At 41.9% G+C, this 17,117-nt stretch overlaps 1 protein-coding gene across 10 annotated transcripts in view; it reads right to left on the reverse strand.

Annotated features, from left to right (window-relative positions):
- Slc8a3 (solute carrier family 8 member A3) overlaps nucleotides 1-17,117 on the reverse strand; it is a 144,875-nt gene that overhangs the window by 116,946 nt on the left and 10,812 nt on the right. For 7 of the 10 annotated variants that reach the window (XM_087195329.1, XM_087195328.1, XM_087195333.1 and 4 more), the window contains exon 2: nucleotides 4,847-6,689. The exons of 2 other annotated variants lie outside the window; for them this stretch is intronic. In XM_087195329.1, the coding sequence (XP_087051455.1) occupies nucleotides 4,847-6,627 (1,781 nt within the window). In that variant the 5' untranslated portion in view covers nucleotides 6,628-6,689. Of the gene's footprint in view, nucleotides 1-4,846; nucleotides 6,690-17,117 lie in introns of those variants that run through there. One more of the 10 variants, XM_004837306.3, reaches the window with a different exon arrangement.

The raw sequence follows: 17,117 nt of genomic DNA on the forward strand, positions 1-17,117 counted from the left end.
TTAGCATGCAGGCAAAACTCATTTCTCCATGAGATTTTTGTTATTGTGTCCTAAAGTCTTACAGGCCACAATTTTCATGAAGCACTATAGTGATAGTCACAAAGGTGAGGATTCTTCTAGATCATGAAGATGTGAACAATATACCTTGCAAATGTCAAAGGTTTGTGTAATGTGGATCTAAGTTACTCATGTGCCTGCTCCACTCGATCTCCATCACTGCTACATACTTAATGAAGGTCACTTTACACCTCAGCAGTGTCACACAGCTACAGGGAGCTCTCATCCCTTTTTTCCTGAATCTATCTCAACCATCCCCTTCTCTCGTGTGTGTAGATTTGTCTTCCTTTTCTCCTGAGAGTAAGACCCTTGAGAGATGAAATACCAGCTTGTCTTATTCATTTATTTATCCTTTATACCTCGTAATGTACTTTGCACATAGTAAATATTGAATAAATGTTTGCTGAATTACTGAACACTTTCTATGGGAAGGCATTATGCTAAAGGTACATTTTTTCATATTTGTATTCAGTACTTATCACTCCCTAGCAGATAGATATTACTTCTCCTATTCCCACAAAAAATCTGGAGCTCAGGCAAATCATGTGACTTGTTCAGAGTTACATAGCTATTAAGTGATGGATTCAAATCTGTTTGTTAGATTCCAAAGTTCATGTTTTCCATTCTATCATGCTCCACAGAACACTATTGAAGAAGTAAAGCATTAAAACAAACAAGTAAAATATTATTGATAGAACAAGGGCCAGCCTATTACTTGATTATATTTAGAGGACCAGGGTGAAGACAAAAGTTACAATACTGTCAGGCATGGTAGAAAGATAAAGCTTCACAAAGAGGGGGGGATTAGAAAGGAGGATTGTTCCAAGTATCCCATAGCTTCTGTTCAAGGACCCTAAAGGTTTCAATTTCAGTTCCCAGATTGGTATTGCAATTAGCAGGGGCTCAGTAAAAGCTGAATTCTCATTAGTTGGGGTTGAAAGCTGGAATTAGGAAGCAAGCATTCATAATTCAATTAAGCAAGTCATTTAAAAAGCCACTTTCTTTTCTGCATCCCATGGTTTGGTCAAAGGCTTAACAGCCTTTTGACTCTATGAGTTGGGACCTGCAGCAACAGGAACCTATTAGAAATGTAGAATCTTAAGTCTTACCCTAGAGCTCTGGAATCATAATCTACTTTAGCAACTGGGCAACTGATGAACACATGAACATTTGAAAAACACTACTCTAAAATGTATTCAAAGATCCTTACTGGCCCTAATATTTCATGAGTTTACGTTAGGGGTCTTCATGGTAACCAGAAAACTGGCATGTTCATTAATTAGAGCCACACAGAGATCCAAGTAACCTGATCACTTTGACAGTGTCTTCTGAAAATATTGTTAATTCATCAATATTACTATTAAAGTCCTTATTTACTGAACAAATATTATGTACCAGGTACACTGCATATAATATTTTGAATCACCATAACTGCCCAGCAAGAGAGATATTAACCACACTCTACTGATGAAGAAATTTCCTCATATGTTAATAAAATTTTTGCCAAACCATATGGTAAGTCAGTAGTAGAACCAGAATTCTAACTTAGAGAACTTAGAGCCCATGGATCCTCTGCTACATAGTATAGCCTTTAGTTGTAGAATTATAGTTTGAAGTGTCATGGGTAGGGTTATGAGGATGACTATCAAGTTTTGGACTCATTATTCTGCAACATGAAAAATCAAAGAGATCAAACCACACTGAAGTTAAAAGATAATGCACAGAAACACATGAGAACGTGGATTTCTTCACCAAACCCTAGATCAGTTACGGCGAACATTTTAGAGACCAAATGCCAAACGGCAACCCAAAACCCACTTACTTATCACAAAGTGCCAACACTGCAATTAATCTGAATTCTGAAGTTTTAGTTTAGAAAAAATAACTCACATTAACATCTTTTGTCCTAAAGAAAAACACAATAACAAGCATACCATAGGTTCACCACCACTGCCCTGGACTATCTGGATGAGAGCCTCAAACTTCTGAAGGTTGACTTACATTTGGAAAAAAATATCACCCATAAGTATAATTCACAGGCTCATTTACATGATGGTATTATACAAACAAAACATATGAGTTAGAGGAAAGTTTAGTTATATTTAGAAATCTTTGGTGCATAATTGATTATTAATAAAATGAGGAAATTAGGAGCCATACCTCTGATTTCCCAAAATTACCCTTCCCTGCCATTGGTAGATGAGTACATAATTGGAGCAATGACAAGGCTGTCAAATTATGGTAAGTTTTGTGGTCTTGATGTCATTTAATGCCTGATAACAGGCTCTAACATACTTATATTATCATAAACATGTGTGAAATTTCATGGAGTCTATCTTCCCAGTGAGGGCCTGGCCTTCATTTGTATGTATGAACACTCTCCCCAGAGCATATATAAATGGATAGTATTCTCTGGAAGGCTCAGGTTTTTACTTAGGCTAACAAATGATTATCTTTCCCAGCAAATGACTAAACAGAGCTCTAATAAATCAATTTGTCAATGGCTATTTCCCTTCAAGAGACAATATCCCGTTCTATTTTTGGCTAGTGCAGATATGACTTACACGGAGTGCTTGTGTCTACTGTTCAGAAAATCCTAGAGTTGGAAGGAACTGCAAAAAGATCTGGCCCTGCCTCCTGGGAAGGAAAGTATTGTTATTTCCACTTTTTATATGAGACCGTTTAGCTCCAGAGTTACTAAATGACTTGCTCCAAGTCACATTATTAGGCAGAGACTGAGTAAGGACAGGGCAGAGTCACTCAGCTCTGTTGCCAGCAGAACCCAACCCTTTTTGAGCTCTGTCCCATCCATGGCTGAACCTGGGAGGAAGCACCCCGTAACAGTTTTTCCTGGAGCCTATGGATAGCACTTTCCTATGAGTTCCCTCTCTCCCTTTTACAAGTGCTGTATGATTTCATTTCCCACTGAAAGTACAAGGTGTAATCTAAAAATATGGTAAATGTTTAAACTTAAAAAAAATTTTATTGTAGTAAAAGACACACTGCTATTAATTCCCCTCAAAATACTCCTTGTCTCTTCAAACACATTTCTTCCATCATTCTTGCCACTTTCTGAAGCAGTTCTGGAAGTCCTCTTTCATGAGTGTCTTTAGTTGTACTGTTGTGGCTGCCTCAATGTCCCGAATCAATTCAAAACATTTACCTTTCATGGTCATTCTGCCTCTAGGAAAGATACAGAAGTTGCATGGTGTAAGATCCAAGGAATAAGGTAGATGAGAACACACCATAATGTTTTTATGAGCTGACTTTCTGTTGCATGTTATGTAGCAACCGCATTCACTGTATTTTTTATTATACCTCATAAAAACACTCACAAAAGAGGATGTCCAGAACTGCCTCAGAAACTGGCGAGAACAATGAGCAAGTGTGTTCGAAGTGGCGGAGGTGTGATGAAGATTGATGACAATATGTCTTGACTGTAATTTTTTTCCTCAAACACACCATATTATTTGATCGGCCCTTGTATAATTAGCAGGGTCTTGGAGTGGAATAAAAAGATGCCCCCTTTTATTCTTCATGCCATCTCCTGCTCCTGCTATTGCTTGTGGACAGGAGCAGGAATTCAGAGACTGCTTCCCCCTATGCATTTCCATCCTTCTAAGCCACCCTGCTCTAACCTGCAAATTCTGGAGAAAGCCATTCTGCTTTCTTTTTCAAAGCAATTCATCTGAGAAAAGGACAGATGCCCAATCTGTATCTGTCTTGATGGAGAGAGGCCTTAGGGTGATAGAAGCAATAGAAGTACAGTACTGGCAGTTCTGAGTGGAGCAATAACTCGAGAAGTGTTTCTGACAAGGCCTACACTATAAAGAGATGACCATACAGAAGATATATTTTCTCTAATAATTCTTAATAGCCTCCTGCTCCATTGCATAGGCAGGTTTTGGAGCTTAGACTTGAGACTAGAGACAGGTGGCTGCACCCCTTGGGAGCTCTGCTTCTCCAAGATACCACCAGTACCCAAGTCATACTGAGTTATCTTACCTAAGCTAGGTGTGCCTTGCTAAAAAAACAAATAGCCTAGAGATGGTTTAAAGAGACTGCCAAGTTTCAGTCAATTTTTCAATTTCGAAATTGCAAAAGAGACGCCCCAAATCTGACTATGCAATACAACCGCAATGGGGGAGTCAGGGCCACTTGCTTGCCTTCATTCATTCATCCATTCACTCATTCATTTTTGGTTTTTGGAGACAGAGTCTCATTATGTAGTTCAGGCTGGCCTTGAACTCATGATGATCCTCCTGCCTCAGCTTTCTGAGTGCTGGGATTATAGGTGTGCTCCACTATTCCTTGGCTTTGCTACTGGCTTTCTTAATACAGATATTCTGGTTGGGTTATTACTATCCTTGGACTATAAAGGCAGACTTCAAAACTGATAAGCCATTAGTATGAAATGGGGGGAGGGAGAGCCCCAACCAGTTTCCTAGCTCTTGCTTAGTCCCAAGAACTCTCCAAAATCTGATTATTACCAAACTTCTGTCATCCTATACCTCTACCAGCCATCCTTTTCAGTTTTGATGGACAAAATGTTGTGTGTCCTTAGATCTTGCCCCAGAATTCCTTGTCTGGAAGTAACTTAAAGTGAAACAACTGAAGGAGTGTGGAAGCAGGACCTGTCCAGTATCTGCTGATCCTGCATGCCTGTGGTGGAACCAAAGTTTGACATTAACACAAACACAAGGAACAGGATTATAGAGCAGTACAGAAGGACGGAAAAAGATGGCAAGGAACAGGGTGGGGAGGGCTAGAATATGGAAAGGTTACTTACACTGTTTCATCGTTCTTGAATTCCAACTCCCCGTATGTGTCTTCAAAGTCTTCACCGCCACCCTTGGCTGTCCCTTCTACTGTCCTAAAGGGGACAATAACTGTGCCCCGGGCGCCTGATGTCCGCAGAACCTTGACCTCCATAATGCCAGTACTTTCACTGACACGAATGGTATCACATTCAAAAGTGAAGATGCCTGCATGGTCATCATCCAAGATAGTAACCGTGGCCAAACATGGAGGTACCAGGACAGCCCGAGGCAACAGAAGATTGTTGAGTATTGGAGGCATTCCTTCCTCCTGGTGCTCCTCTTCTATACGTACATTGCTTAGCCGCACAAAGAAGTGCTCATCCTCCTCAAAAATGTCATCATCAATGATCCCCACAGAGAATTCTTTCTGGGTCTCTCCTGGTTTCAGGACCACGGTGCCCTCAGTGAACTCATAGTCAGCCCCTGCGTTGGCAGACCCATCCTCTGTTTTGTAGTCCACAGACACTGCCTTAGACAGGTCTCCCCCTTGCCTCACCACCGTCAGCAGGACAGCACCACAGTTCTCCAGGCACTGGTAAGAACATGGGTCAAAGAAGACCTTAGAGACGAAGTCCTCAGGCTCTTCAGTGTGGGCCTCGCTCAGGCCGGAGGTTTTCTTGGCTTGTTCTGCTGCGTGTTTCTTCAGGATATTGCCTGCCCCAGTCATCATGCGAGTGGCCTGGATTCGGTAGAAGGCGCGGCTCTTCTGTTGGTGGGAAAGAGCATAGTAATTGGCCATCTCCACCAGCTGATCTAGGTCCTTCTCTGGATGTTTTTGTTTCAGGTCCTTGAGAATCCGGATCATCTCCCTGCGGGACTCATCTACCTCCTTCCCCTCTAGAGGCACCAGATTTCCATCTAGGAAGTGGGAATTCATCATTTTCCCATCCATCTCGATGCCCTTTGGGTGCTCACCCTCTGTCTCTATGATAATTCCTCGGTGCTTATCTGTGCGGTATTTTTTGTGCATGTATTTGTAGAAGAGCAGTCGTTTATCTGCCACCCAGGCCAAAAGGACACACACTGGAAAGAAGAAGAGAGTGAGGAGGCCTTCCCAAACTTGCACCACACCAGGAGAGAAGACTGCCAGGATCATATAGAGCCAGATGTAGGCAAAGATACTCCAAGCAGCAGTGACAAAGAAAACCCGTAGGTGCTTGATCTTTCGAGTCTCTCCATCAGGGATCACATAGATGCAGAGGCCGATGATGATGAACATGTTGAAGGCTGCACTGCCTACAATGGTAGAAGGCCCCAGGTCACCAGCCATGAACCCATGACCACATACCTCGATTAAAGAGAGGAGAATCTCAGGAGCAGAGGAACCCAGGGCCATCAGGGTCAGATTGGAGACAGTTTCATTCCAGACTCGAATTGTGGTCGTGCTGGTCTCTCCATTGGGCTTTTTGATAGTCACCTCCCTCTCTTGAGAGGTGATGACTTCAATAGATGCCATGAAGCGGTCAGCAATGATAGACACCCCAAGGAACATGTATATTAGGGCCACAAAATAGACAATGACCCTGGCAATCTTGTCCCCAAGGGAAGGGTTCTCTGGATACCAGATTGGTAGGATGACGCCCTCTTTGCAGTCTGATGACCCTGAGCAGGACTCATTGTTCTGCCCTGTGCTGGGCACATCTCTTGAGCTACCAGCCTCTGCCCGAAGACCATTCAGGAAGAGCACAAAAGTAACCAGCCCGAAATGGAGGAAGGCAGAGGTGAGAGGCTGCAACCTTAACCACGCCATACACAAGACTTAGACGCTGGCTTCCACCACAGCACCAATGGTCCTCCTGACAGGCCAGAGACCTAGAAAAGATCAGAGAGGCAGGAAAAGGCATGAGGACAGGGGGCAGCAAGCAGCAGGCTCCCACCGACACAAACGGATGCATCACCCTGAGTGACATATTGCACTCACATATGGGGCAATCTCTCACTTGGAAAAATAGATGTCAATGGGAGGCACAAATAGCTCTCTGTCCTCAAAACCATCTGGTGGAGACTCAGCTGAAAAACGGCTTGAAATCGATGGGAATATTAGTGATGGGAACCCAAGTGATAACCTTCTAATCCTATCTTCCAGTCCCACTGTTACCTGGAATCAACTTAAAAATAGAAAGCCTATGACCTGAGCCTTTGTCCTCACTTATGCTGTTTCTAGAGTTTTCAGCCTTCCTTACCCTGTTGTCATTATTTACTCAAGAATCTTGCATAATATAGGTTTTTAAGAGTACATAGTGAATTGAATTTTCATAGATCAGTCCCCCAAAATAGAATACCTTGCTGTGTGTGTAATTGAGGTCTCTTCAGTAAGAACTCCTTCCCCAAATACAAGACTTTTGGAGGCAAGCTATAATTCTGAGATTTCTTGTTGACTCACAGTGTCTGCTACCTGCACTATGGCTAACCTGAAGCCCTGTAAAGTGTGCCAAAGACCCAGTCCACAGCAGCTCTTCACTGTCCAGTACAACATGCTTATGAACAGGTTAGGCTGCCAGGTACAGGAAGATAAAGATCAATCAGTCACTTAAATTCCAAAGCCAAATATGCAAAGGGTGAAATGATAGAAATTGTCATTAATAAAACATACAAATATCTCTCAATTTTTTTTAAACTGGAGATTTGGGGGGTAAAATGCAGCCTCCTCTGTTGGACTCAAATCATTGAAAGGTGAGTGTGAATTCAGAAGAACAGGAAGAAACTCAATTGAAACTACTTTCAATGGAGCAAATGCGTGGAAAGAGGAATCTTTCTATTCATTGCCTCATTTAGATAGAGTAAAAATGAAAATAACCATGCAATAGCTTTAAAAAGAAACCTATGCAGTATTCTCCTCTGTTGCAACCAGGTGGGGTTTCTCTAGTAATAGAAAGATGCTGATTTGCATTTGTAACATACCTTAAGGGATTCAAAGTCCATCTTCCATATTTGCTCCATTTTCCTGTCTCTGAAAATAGCACCTCCACATAGCCAGCTACTCACACTAGAAAACAGATGTTAATCTGCAGACTCTCTTTCCTCTCCCCCCTGTCCCCCAGCCAGTCGAGCACTAAATCTTGTCAATTCTCTCTCCATCTCTCCCACCACCATTGCAGCCCAGAGGAACTGGCTAGAGTGGTTTCCTAACTGAATTCTCCACTTCAACTTGTGCAAGAGAGTGGAGTCTCAATTCCACTTTCTTCATACAGACACAGTGATGTTTAAAAAAAAAAACAACTTAAGCATATCACTCCCCTCTCTGAAGGTCTTTAGTAGTTTTGCTCTTGATATAAAAATTATATTCCCTACCATGTCATTCAAAGTTTCTGCAAATTGCATGCTTTCTTCTCCTCATACTTCATTCTCTGTCACATTCTCTCACTACATTTCAACAATAATGCCCTTTGTTTCTGCCCCCTACTTACCATCTATCTCAGGACTGTTGCATGTGCTGTTATGGGTAACTGAAATGAATATTTCATCTTGGTACACCTCATTCATAATAATACTTTAGACCTTGGCTTAAGTGTCACTTCCTCAAAAACAAAACAAAACAAAACAAACTTGCACTCACTCCTAAAATGTGTCAACTCCCTTTTGTTATATCTTCTTATTGTACTCTAGTTTTCCTTCATAGCATTTTAAAAACTTTAAAATTACACGCTTATTAGTAATATTAAATTAGTTATATCTTACTCATCTATTGCACTATCAACGACATAAGAGCAAGGAGTGTGTCTCTCCTGTTTATAATGGTATCCTAAGCAGGTAGTTATTATGCTCAGTAAATGTATGCTTTTGGAATGAACAAATGTAACCACCAAGGAAGTTTCTTGAGACTTCAACCTTATCGAAAACCATTTATAATCTACATTGTAGCCATTTGCTCTGGAAATACATATAGGTCTCATTGAGAAATCTCAACTAGATTTCTGAGTCTATGTAGGACCTCTTTAAATTCCCAAAGTTGTTCTCACAGAGAAATTCTCTTCAGGACACAGTGAGTCAGGCTGTATACTGTAACCATCAAGGCCTTCCTTCCAAAAAGCTGTGGATCAACTTGGTTTCAGGTTCCCCAGAATGGCATCCAAGTGCTGAGACTCATATTCCTCATTAGTTCAGGTCCTGGGAGCCAGCAAAACAGGTGCTTGGGGCCTCTGCCTTTGACTCAGAGAAGAGGCCTTGAGGATGACTGGGGAACAGCATGGTGGTGGGAGATGTTCGGCACCCATATCCAAAGGCTGAGAAAGCGCTCACAACATGATGTGCACAAAGACCCCCATTAGTGCGTTTGACACACATTCACCCCGGAGAAACATGGACAAGGAAGAATCTTGGCTTCTTGCCTTGACTTCTGAAAGTCCGGCCGCTATGTGGATTCTGACACATTGTGGATTCTGATAAGACCCATGCAGGAAGGGACAGAAGACGGGCACAGCTGGAGCAGCTCTTTAATTATGAGCCAACATGGGAACAGGAGGTAGCCGCCCCAAGGGGCTGAGTGAAGGGAGGGAGTGACAGGACATGGAGCACTGCAGTGGTCAAGTTATCCTGATTAACAGGGGCGCAGACTCCTATTTATCTTACATACCGGGAGAATTAAAAAAGATCATGGTCTTTCTCCTCACTTGGCCTTGTGGACACTTTGCGGCGACAGGTTTTTAGGGGGAACATGCTATCATGCGGTCAAAAACAAGGGCCAGTTCACTGAGAAAACTAATGAGTTGAAAGAAAGAATGAAAGAAAACAAAGGAAGAAAGTAAGACAGCTCATAAATACCTGTTTTGGAGTGGAAGGTGGAAAACACTCTGTGATTCCTAGTGGTTCTTTCTAGCCCTGCCAGGAAATGGTTTCTGGCTGAGATGTAGAGGGAGAGGCGTTATCTCTGATGACCAAGCCAATGGTCATTTTCTTGTGCCATCTGTCTATGGCCATACCACCCTGAACGCACCCGATCTCATCTGATTTTCCGCGCCATTTTTCAAGGCCAAGACACCGACTGAGACAGCTCTCAGCCTCCTTTCAGTTTCTTCAGACTTAGGTATATGACTCAGTGCGAGACGTCCCCAAGAGCACCTCAGATGATAAGGATATTAACCATTGTAATTAACTGCTATCATGCTTATGTAGTTTATTTTTATTTATCATGAGGCGTTGATATGTGTACATAACACATCTTAATTCTCTTGATTTCCCCTTGCCCTCCCTACGGTACCCTCTGCCTCCATGTCTTGGTCCCTTTCCCAATAGCAAAACATCCATCTCCCTGTTTCCTGTTATCTACCTTGTATTTTCCTCTTTAAATAATTTATACTTGAGTTTTCTCATATAAGACAAACCATGTGATATTTAAGTTTGTATGACTGATTGATTTCACTTAACATTCTTGACTCAAGCTGCATTCATTTTCCTACAAATGACTTGGATTCATCCTTCTTTAGGGCAGAGTCTGCTCCGTTGTGTGTTAATACCACATTTTTCAATCCTTTCATTTGTTGATGGACATTTAGGCCACTTCCCATATTTAGCTGTGATAAATTGTACTGTTGTAAACATGGTATAAGTGCTTACTGTATGCACAATGCTAATTTTAATTTTCATAACAACCCTGAGAGGTTGGTAGTGTTTTTATCCTTATTTCACGTTTTGGGAAAGTGAGTCTTAAGTCATCTAGTCAAAGTATAAGGCAAGGAAGTAGCAGAACCCTAACTCACACACAGATGACCTATGTATGGCTTTGGCCATTCAGCTTTACCCAACTGCCCCACTGTGTCACAGAACACCCTTGGCTCCTAATCAGCTTCTGGTCTGGTGGAGAAGCACTGTGACCCTCTACAGGGTCTACAGCCCAGACAGGACAGACTTGCCATTTGCCAGGGTTGCACAGGCCTCAGGCTTTCCAGGGCTGTTCCAGCTGCCTGCTGTCATCTCCCACTGAAATATTCTTCTTCTCATCAGCTTGGTTTGACAAATATTGAAAAAAGCCTGTCATTTGCCAGGCTTGGTACAACACTGGGTGAAATATAAAATGAGAGAGTGTTTGCCCACAAAGGTACAATCAAGCAGGGATGGGGAGATGAAAAAATAGGTAGTTTTACTATAAAAAATGGAGGTGAGGGCAGAATGCTGTGGGAATGTGAGGAGGGCACTGAGCCAGTTTAGGGATTCAGGGAGGCGTTCTGAAGGAGGTGATCCCTGAAATGAGTCTTCAAGCATGAGTGAGCTTTAGTCAAAAAGAGAGAGAGAGAGAAAAGGAAAGTGAGAAGGGCATTCAAGTCAAAGAGAACAGCTCAAGCAAAGACATGGAGACATGAAAAAGCCCCCTGTGCATGGGATTACAAGGAAGTCAGAGTGAGGGAGAGAGTCAGAAGATGAGGCTGGGTGGTAGGTTAGAATTCATGCCAAGCCTTCTACGCCAGGCTGAGAAGATGGGATTTTATCCTAAGGGCAGTGAAAAGCCAATGGTGGGATTTTAAATAGGAGGATGACATTGTCTGATTTGTTTCAGCAAAACCAATTTCGCTAAAGGTTTAGGGTGGCTGTAAGGAGGACAAGGCTGGAGCAGGAAGATCAGCTAGAAATTGACTGCAAACAGAACAGATGCAGATAGAAAGGGCCTAGGGTAGGTTCTGCAAAGGAGGACCCTGCCCCCTCTCCTCTACCCCACATTCCTCTCCCTCAGCTAAATGTGCCCTGGCTCAGCCCATGACCTCTGGTCTCTTTCCTGGGTTATTTTCCTAACGCCCCTGGGGCCATCTGCAAGGTGTCTGTGTCCTCAGCAGTGGCTCTTGCCATCTTTTAATATCACTGACAAATTTAATTAAAGTCACTGTTCCCCTGCTCTTCCAGATCATTAATAAAACAGTGCCACCAGGCCAGACCAAGAAATTCTCCCTTCTGCTCCGCCTCCACTTTCTCCAATGGGAACATTGCTCCTGGGCTGTCACCAGCCTGGGGAGAGTCATCCTGCTGGGCTTTTAAATCTGGGCCCCTGCGCAAGCGTCTCAGCCAATTTACATTAAAGTTTTAGGTGCAGCCAAGCTGTACTAGCTCCAACATGTCAGCTGGGTCGAAGCGCACTGCAGCACCTCCTTCCTCTGCCCAAGGGAGCTGGGGGAAGGCGTCAGCACAAACTCCTTCTCTGGGGGCAATGCTTCCCAAGAAAGAGAGGCACAAAACTTCCTATTCTCATGTGAGTAGGAAAGATGTGACCTCAGCCACTTAGGCAGCTTGACTGTCACAACTCGGACTTGGAACCAAGAAGCAAAATATAATGATGCTAAATGGGTTCCTATGTTCATTATTATCTTTCTTTATCTTCACAGGGAAGGAGGTATGATCATCACACCAATTTTACAGGTAGCAAATTAGAGTTCATAGAAGTTAAATAATTTACCCAAAATGGCAGTTACTAAGTAGAAAGGCAAGCATTTGAACTCTAGCAATCTGTTTCTGGAGTGCCTGGTGCTAACTGTTGTGCTGAGTGTGTACCCTAGCTTTGGGGAGCCCTTTGAGCAAGGGCTTAGGGAGAGCAGGATGAGTCTTTCTGAATGCAGGGCCTTTTCACAAGCTTGAAGCTTTACGCACTCCAATGCAGTATAGAGCTCTGAATTTGAACAGAAGAAGAGCATTCTTTCCAGCTGTGCTTCCAGGAGCTGTGAGACCTTGGAAAGCTGGGGTTCCACTCGCTCCTAGCAATAGGTGCTTTGTCAATAAAACTCAGATCAGGTGAGATGCTATCTACAGTCCCTTCAAGTCAAAAGTGCTTTGATTATAGGAAAGCAAAGACATGAAGTGGGCATAATGAAGTTAGACTGGCTCAGAGCAGTGGGAGAGCCAGGCATGGAATTCAGACTCTCAAGGAGAATTCAGAGGATAAGAGAGTAAGCTAAGAGAGGTGGTAGGAGGAGGGGGCCAAGAATATCTCAAGGAGAGCCTGCATTCTGGATTTACAAAAAGCCTCTTGAACTGAATCCATTTCTTAAGCAACTATTCTTTGCTCATTTGGGGTCAAATATTGTGCTAAGCAATTGGGGGTAGAGACATGAATGGGCTACACCTCATCCTCAGCCTGACAAAGTTTATCTTCTATTGATGCATGGATACAAACAAGTAGTATAGGAATAACTGATTGCAATTATGTCCTGGGAGGTAATTAATACATGTTTCTTGTTCTGCTCTGAGCACTCAGGTTAGTGGCTCCACAGCTGCCTCAAAACATGTGGGTAGTGACTGCAATGGAGCAGCCTTTGCAACATGGGATATCTTGCAGAAGTGTGGGAAATGATAGCATACTGTTTTTGCTTCTCCAATCTCATACAATTGTCATATTTTACCCTCCCTGAAGCCCCTCAGACTCTTAATGACACTGGAGCTATATACCAATCCTGTTGACATTCTTCCAGACACCATTACATAAGAGGAGAAAGCCGTTAGACAGAACAGGGCACCAGCAGGCCTCAGTTTCCTCCTACTTTATCATGATACAAGACTTTAAAAAATAAAGATAATGATCACATCCACTCATCACTGCACTAAGCACTCTTGTACCATGGACCCTAGACTTATGAATTCGATCAGTTCCTGAGGGCTGGTTGTAAGTCAAGTTAGTTGTAATTCAATTCAGCTGAGATTTGGATGTTTACCTGAGTGCACATTATAGAAAACATGAGGCAGATGAATCTTCCATTAACTTAATTAACCCAAGTTGTTTGTATGTCAGGCTGGTTGTAAATTGAGGGTCCACTGTTTCTGCTATTTAACAACTCTCAGGGCCACAGTGAGACAGCTATTGCCATCTGTTCTGGAAATGAGGAGACTGGGATCAAAGACTGGTGGTTCACCTGAGGTCTAGTGGCTGAGCAACTGAAACTTGCTCTCCATGCTAAAGTCTGCTTCCAAGCCTCATGGGATGGAAGGCATGGTAGAAGAGTAGGTAGGAACCTAGGGCCTCAGAAAGCTCCACCTCTTCTAGGAAACCTTCCTTGACAATACCCCCTCTTCCTCTATTTTCTTTTTTTTTTATTCCATTAAGTTTATTGGTACATTTTAGGTATACATTATGATCACATTCATCATTGGGAATTTGTACCTGTACATGAGATATCTTGGTTCTTCTTTTATCCTCATTCCTCTTCCTTCTCTTCCACCCCTCCACAACCCCCTATTTTGTTTCCTTTTTTCCTTTCTTTTCTCATATTTTTTCCTTCCCTTTGTTCATTTCCCCCACCCCTTCCCTACTTCCCCTTTCCTTTTGGACCTTTTCTTCCTATTTTACATTATCTATTATACATTTTGGTTCTCATTTACTCTTGCAGTTTCTCACACCAAAGAAACTATTTGGTATTTACACACGTGTGTGCTATTTATTTCACTTAGGAGTATGGCCTCAATGTGCATCCATTGAGCTATAAATGGCTCTAGTTTATCATTCTTTTTTTTTTTTTGTACTGAGGATCAAACTCGGGTCCTTGTGCTGCACAACAGGTGGCAAAACCACTGAGCTAAATCCCCAGCCCAAGTTTATCATTCTTTATGGAGAAGTTGTACTCCATTATATATATATATATATATATTTTTTTTTTTTTAATACATCTTCTTTATCCAGTCTCCAGTTGATGGGCACTTGGGGTGTTTCCAAGATTTAGCTATTACGAACTCTGCTGCTATAAACTTGAGTGTGCATATATTTTTGTGGTATGATGCTTTTAATCTTTGAGAAGATACTCAGCAGGGGAACAGCTGGGTTAAATGGGACCTCTAGTCCTAGTTCTTTGAGGAATCTTCACACTGATTTCCACAGTAGTTGCACCAGTCTACACTCCCACCAACTGTGGAAGAGGGTTCCTTTCTCCCCACAACCCCACCAGCATTTGTTGTTAGTTGATTTCTTGATAGCTGCCATTCCTCTTTTTTTTCATTCTTTAATTTTATTGGTACATTTTAAGTATACAATATGCTGACATTCATTATTGGGAATTTGTACCTTTACATAATATATCTTGGTTCTGATTTTTCTCCCTTCCCCTGGCCTCCCTTCAACCCCTCCATCCCTCCCTATTTACAAAGACTTTGTTTCCATTTTTTCATTTTCTCATCTTAATTCCATTCCCTTCTTTCCTTTCCCCTCCCACTTCCCCTTTGCATCTTTTCTTCTATTTCACATTATACATTTTAATCCTTATTAACACTTGCAGTTTCTCACACCAGAGAAACTATTCAGTATTTACATGTGTGTCCTATTTATTTCACTTAAGACTATGGCCTCCATGTGCATTCATTTAGCTATAAATGTCTCTAGTTTCTCACTCTTTATAGCGGAGTAGTACTCCATTTTATAAAAAACAAAACAAAACAAAAAATAGCACATTTTCTTTATCCAGTCTCCAGTTGATGGGCAATTGGTCTGTTTCCAAGTTTTAGCTATTAAAAATTGTGCTGCTATGAACATGGGTGCACATATATCACTGTGGTATGATTCTTTTAATTCTTTTGAGAAGATATCCAGCAGGGAATAGCAGGGTCAAATGGGAACTCTAATCCTAGTTTTTTGAGGTATCTCCATACTGATTTCCACAGTGGTTGCACCAGTCTGCACTCCCACCAACAATGGAGAAGGGTTCCATTTTCCCCACAGCCCCACCAGCATTTGTTATTGGTTAATTTCTTGATAGCTGCCATTCTTTCTGGAATGAGATGGAATCTCCTCTACTTTCAAAATGAGTCATTTATTCCTTTGGCTTCCTCTAACAGTTTGATTGCCACTGGCGCACCTGCCACACGATAATGGGCTTATCTGCTTACATGTCCATCTTCCACACTCTTCTGGAAACTCCAGGATGGATTTCAATTCCATGTAGGGATTTTTTTTTTAACAATGAATAGTCACACTCAGTGTAACTTTTGACCTCTGATATCATTTCTCCCTCTAAAATTCTGACTCCAAGATTCCTAAAGGTCACCACACTTGTGGAAGCTAGAGGACTGTGCCTTTAGAGGAAGCTAGAGGATCTGTCCTTGACAGATATGGAGAGTTGCAAACACTGAGAATGAGCACGAAACCTGAGAAGAGAGAGGACTTTGCTCAGATTAAATTCTGTTTTTCCTGCTGATGGACCTAGATTCCTATCTAGTCATTCCCTAATTGCAGATGGTTATAGAACTAGGCCCACATTCTACAGTTGACAGTGCATCAGAAAAACTCTGAGGTTCTAAAATACAGACATCTGAATTCTATTTGAGATCTAAATTTTGTACTGTCTGGGAGTAGAACCTAGCTGTTTATGTTTTTTTAAAGTTCCTTCGTTGATTTTGAGGTACAGCCAAGTTTGAGAATTCTGGGAGAGAAGACAAACTTACCCTTACTGTGACATCTGCATCTTAGGGATTCCAACCATTACGAATTTTCTTTGGACCAGGATAAGGACTTACAGTGGAATGCGAGTTGAGTCACAGGTGAATACCCCTAGGTCTTTCCATGTACTAGAAACACATTCCACCCTCTTGGATATTCATTTGCTTTCATACCTCACCAAGAATAGTAGCATCAATTTCCCACTCACATAAACAGATTTTCCCTTTGTCTCTCCCTAAACTTGATGCTTGCTTGGTTTACATGTTTACCAAGGAGTCCTCCTATCTTCATAGGAAAATGATGCTACTTGTCCTTTGTCAGCAAGATGTTTCTAGTTACTTTCTCTTTCAGTGATGACTACTTAGGTCAGTTTCCCTCTTTATGACCTCTTTTTTCATTCACTCAAGCACTCACTCACTCATTCATTCATTCATGCATACATACTTACATTTGTATGAAACCTATCTATATGCTGCAGGCTGACTTTCACTGAATTATCACAAGAAAGTTATTCTGCTTTCTTCTAAACTTATTTTTTCCACAAACACTCAAAAAAAGTATGTGTTCCAAGGAGGTAGGAATTTTTATTTGATATGCCTGTATACCCAGTGCCTAAATCAGTGTTTGTCACATGATAGTTGCTCAGTATATATTTATTGAATGAATGGCTATATTGAATGAATGTGCAAAAATGGAAAGGATAATATTCAGTGATTTCTCCCACCTTGGCAGTGTTCACATGGAGGGTGGAAAACCATCTGTCAGGGATGCTGTGAGCAAGGTTTTTCAAATTTGAGTAATACAAACAAAATATAATCCCCCTTGAAAAGCACACATTTTATTGGAGAACAGTGACAGAAAACCAAATAATTAGGACAAAACAAACATTAGGTTTGGAAACATGT

Source organism: Heterocephalus glaber, unplaced genomic scaffold, assembly GCF_053883595.1.
Source record: "Heterocephalus glaber isolate CG9 unplaced genomic scaffold, H.glaber_assembly_v1.0 deba00001608, whole genome shotgun sequence".
Lineage (NCBI taxonomy): Eukaryota > Metazoa > Chordata > Mammalia > Rodentia > Bathyergidae > Heterocephalus > Heterocephalus glaber.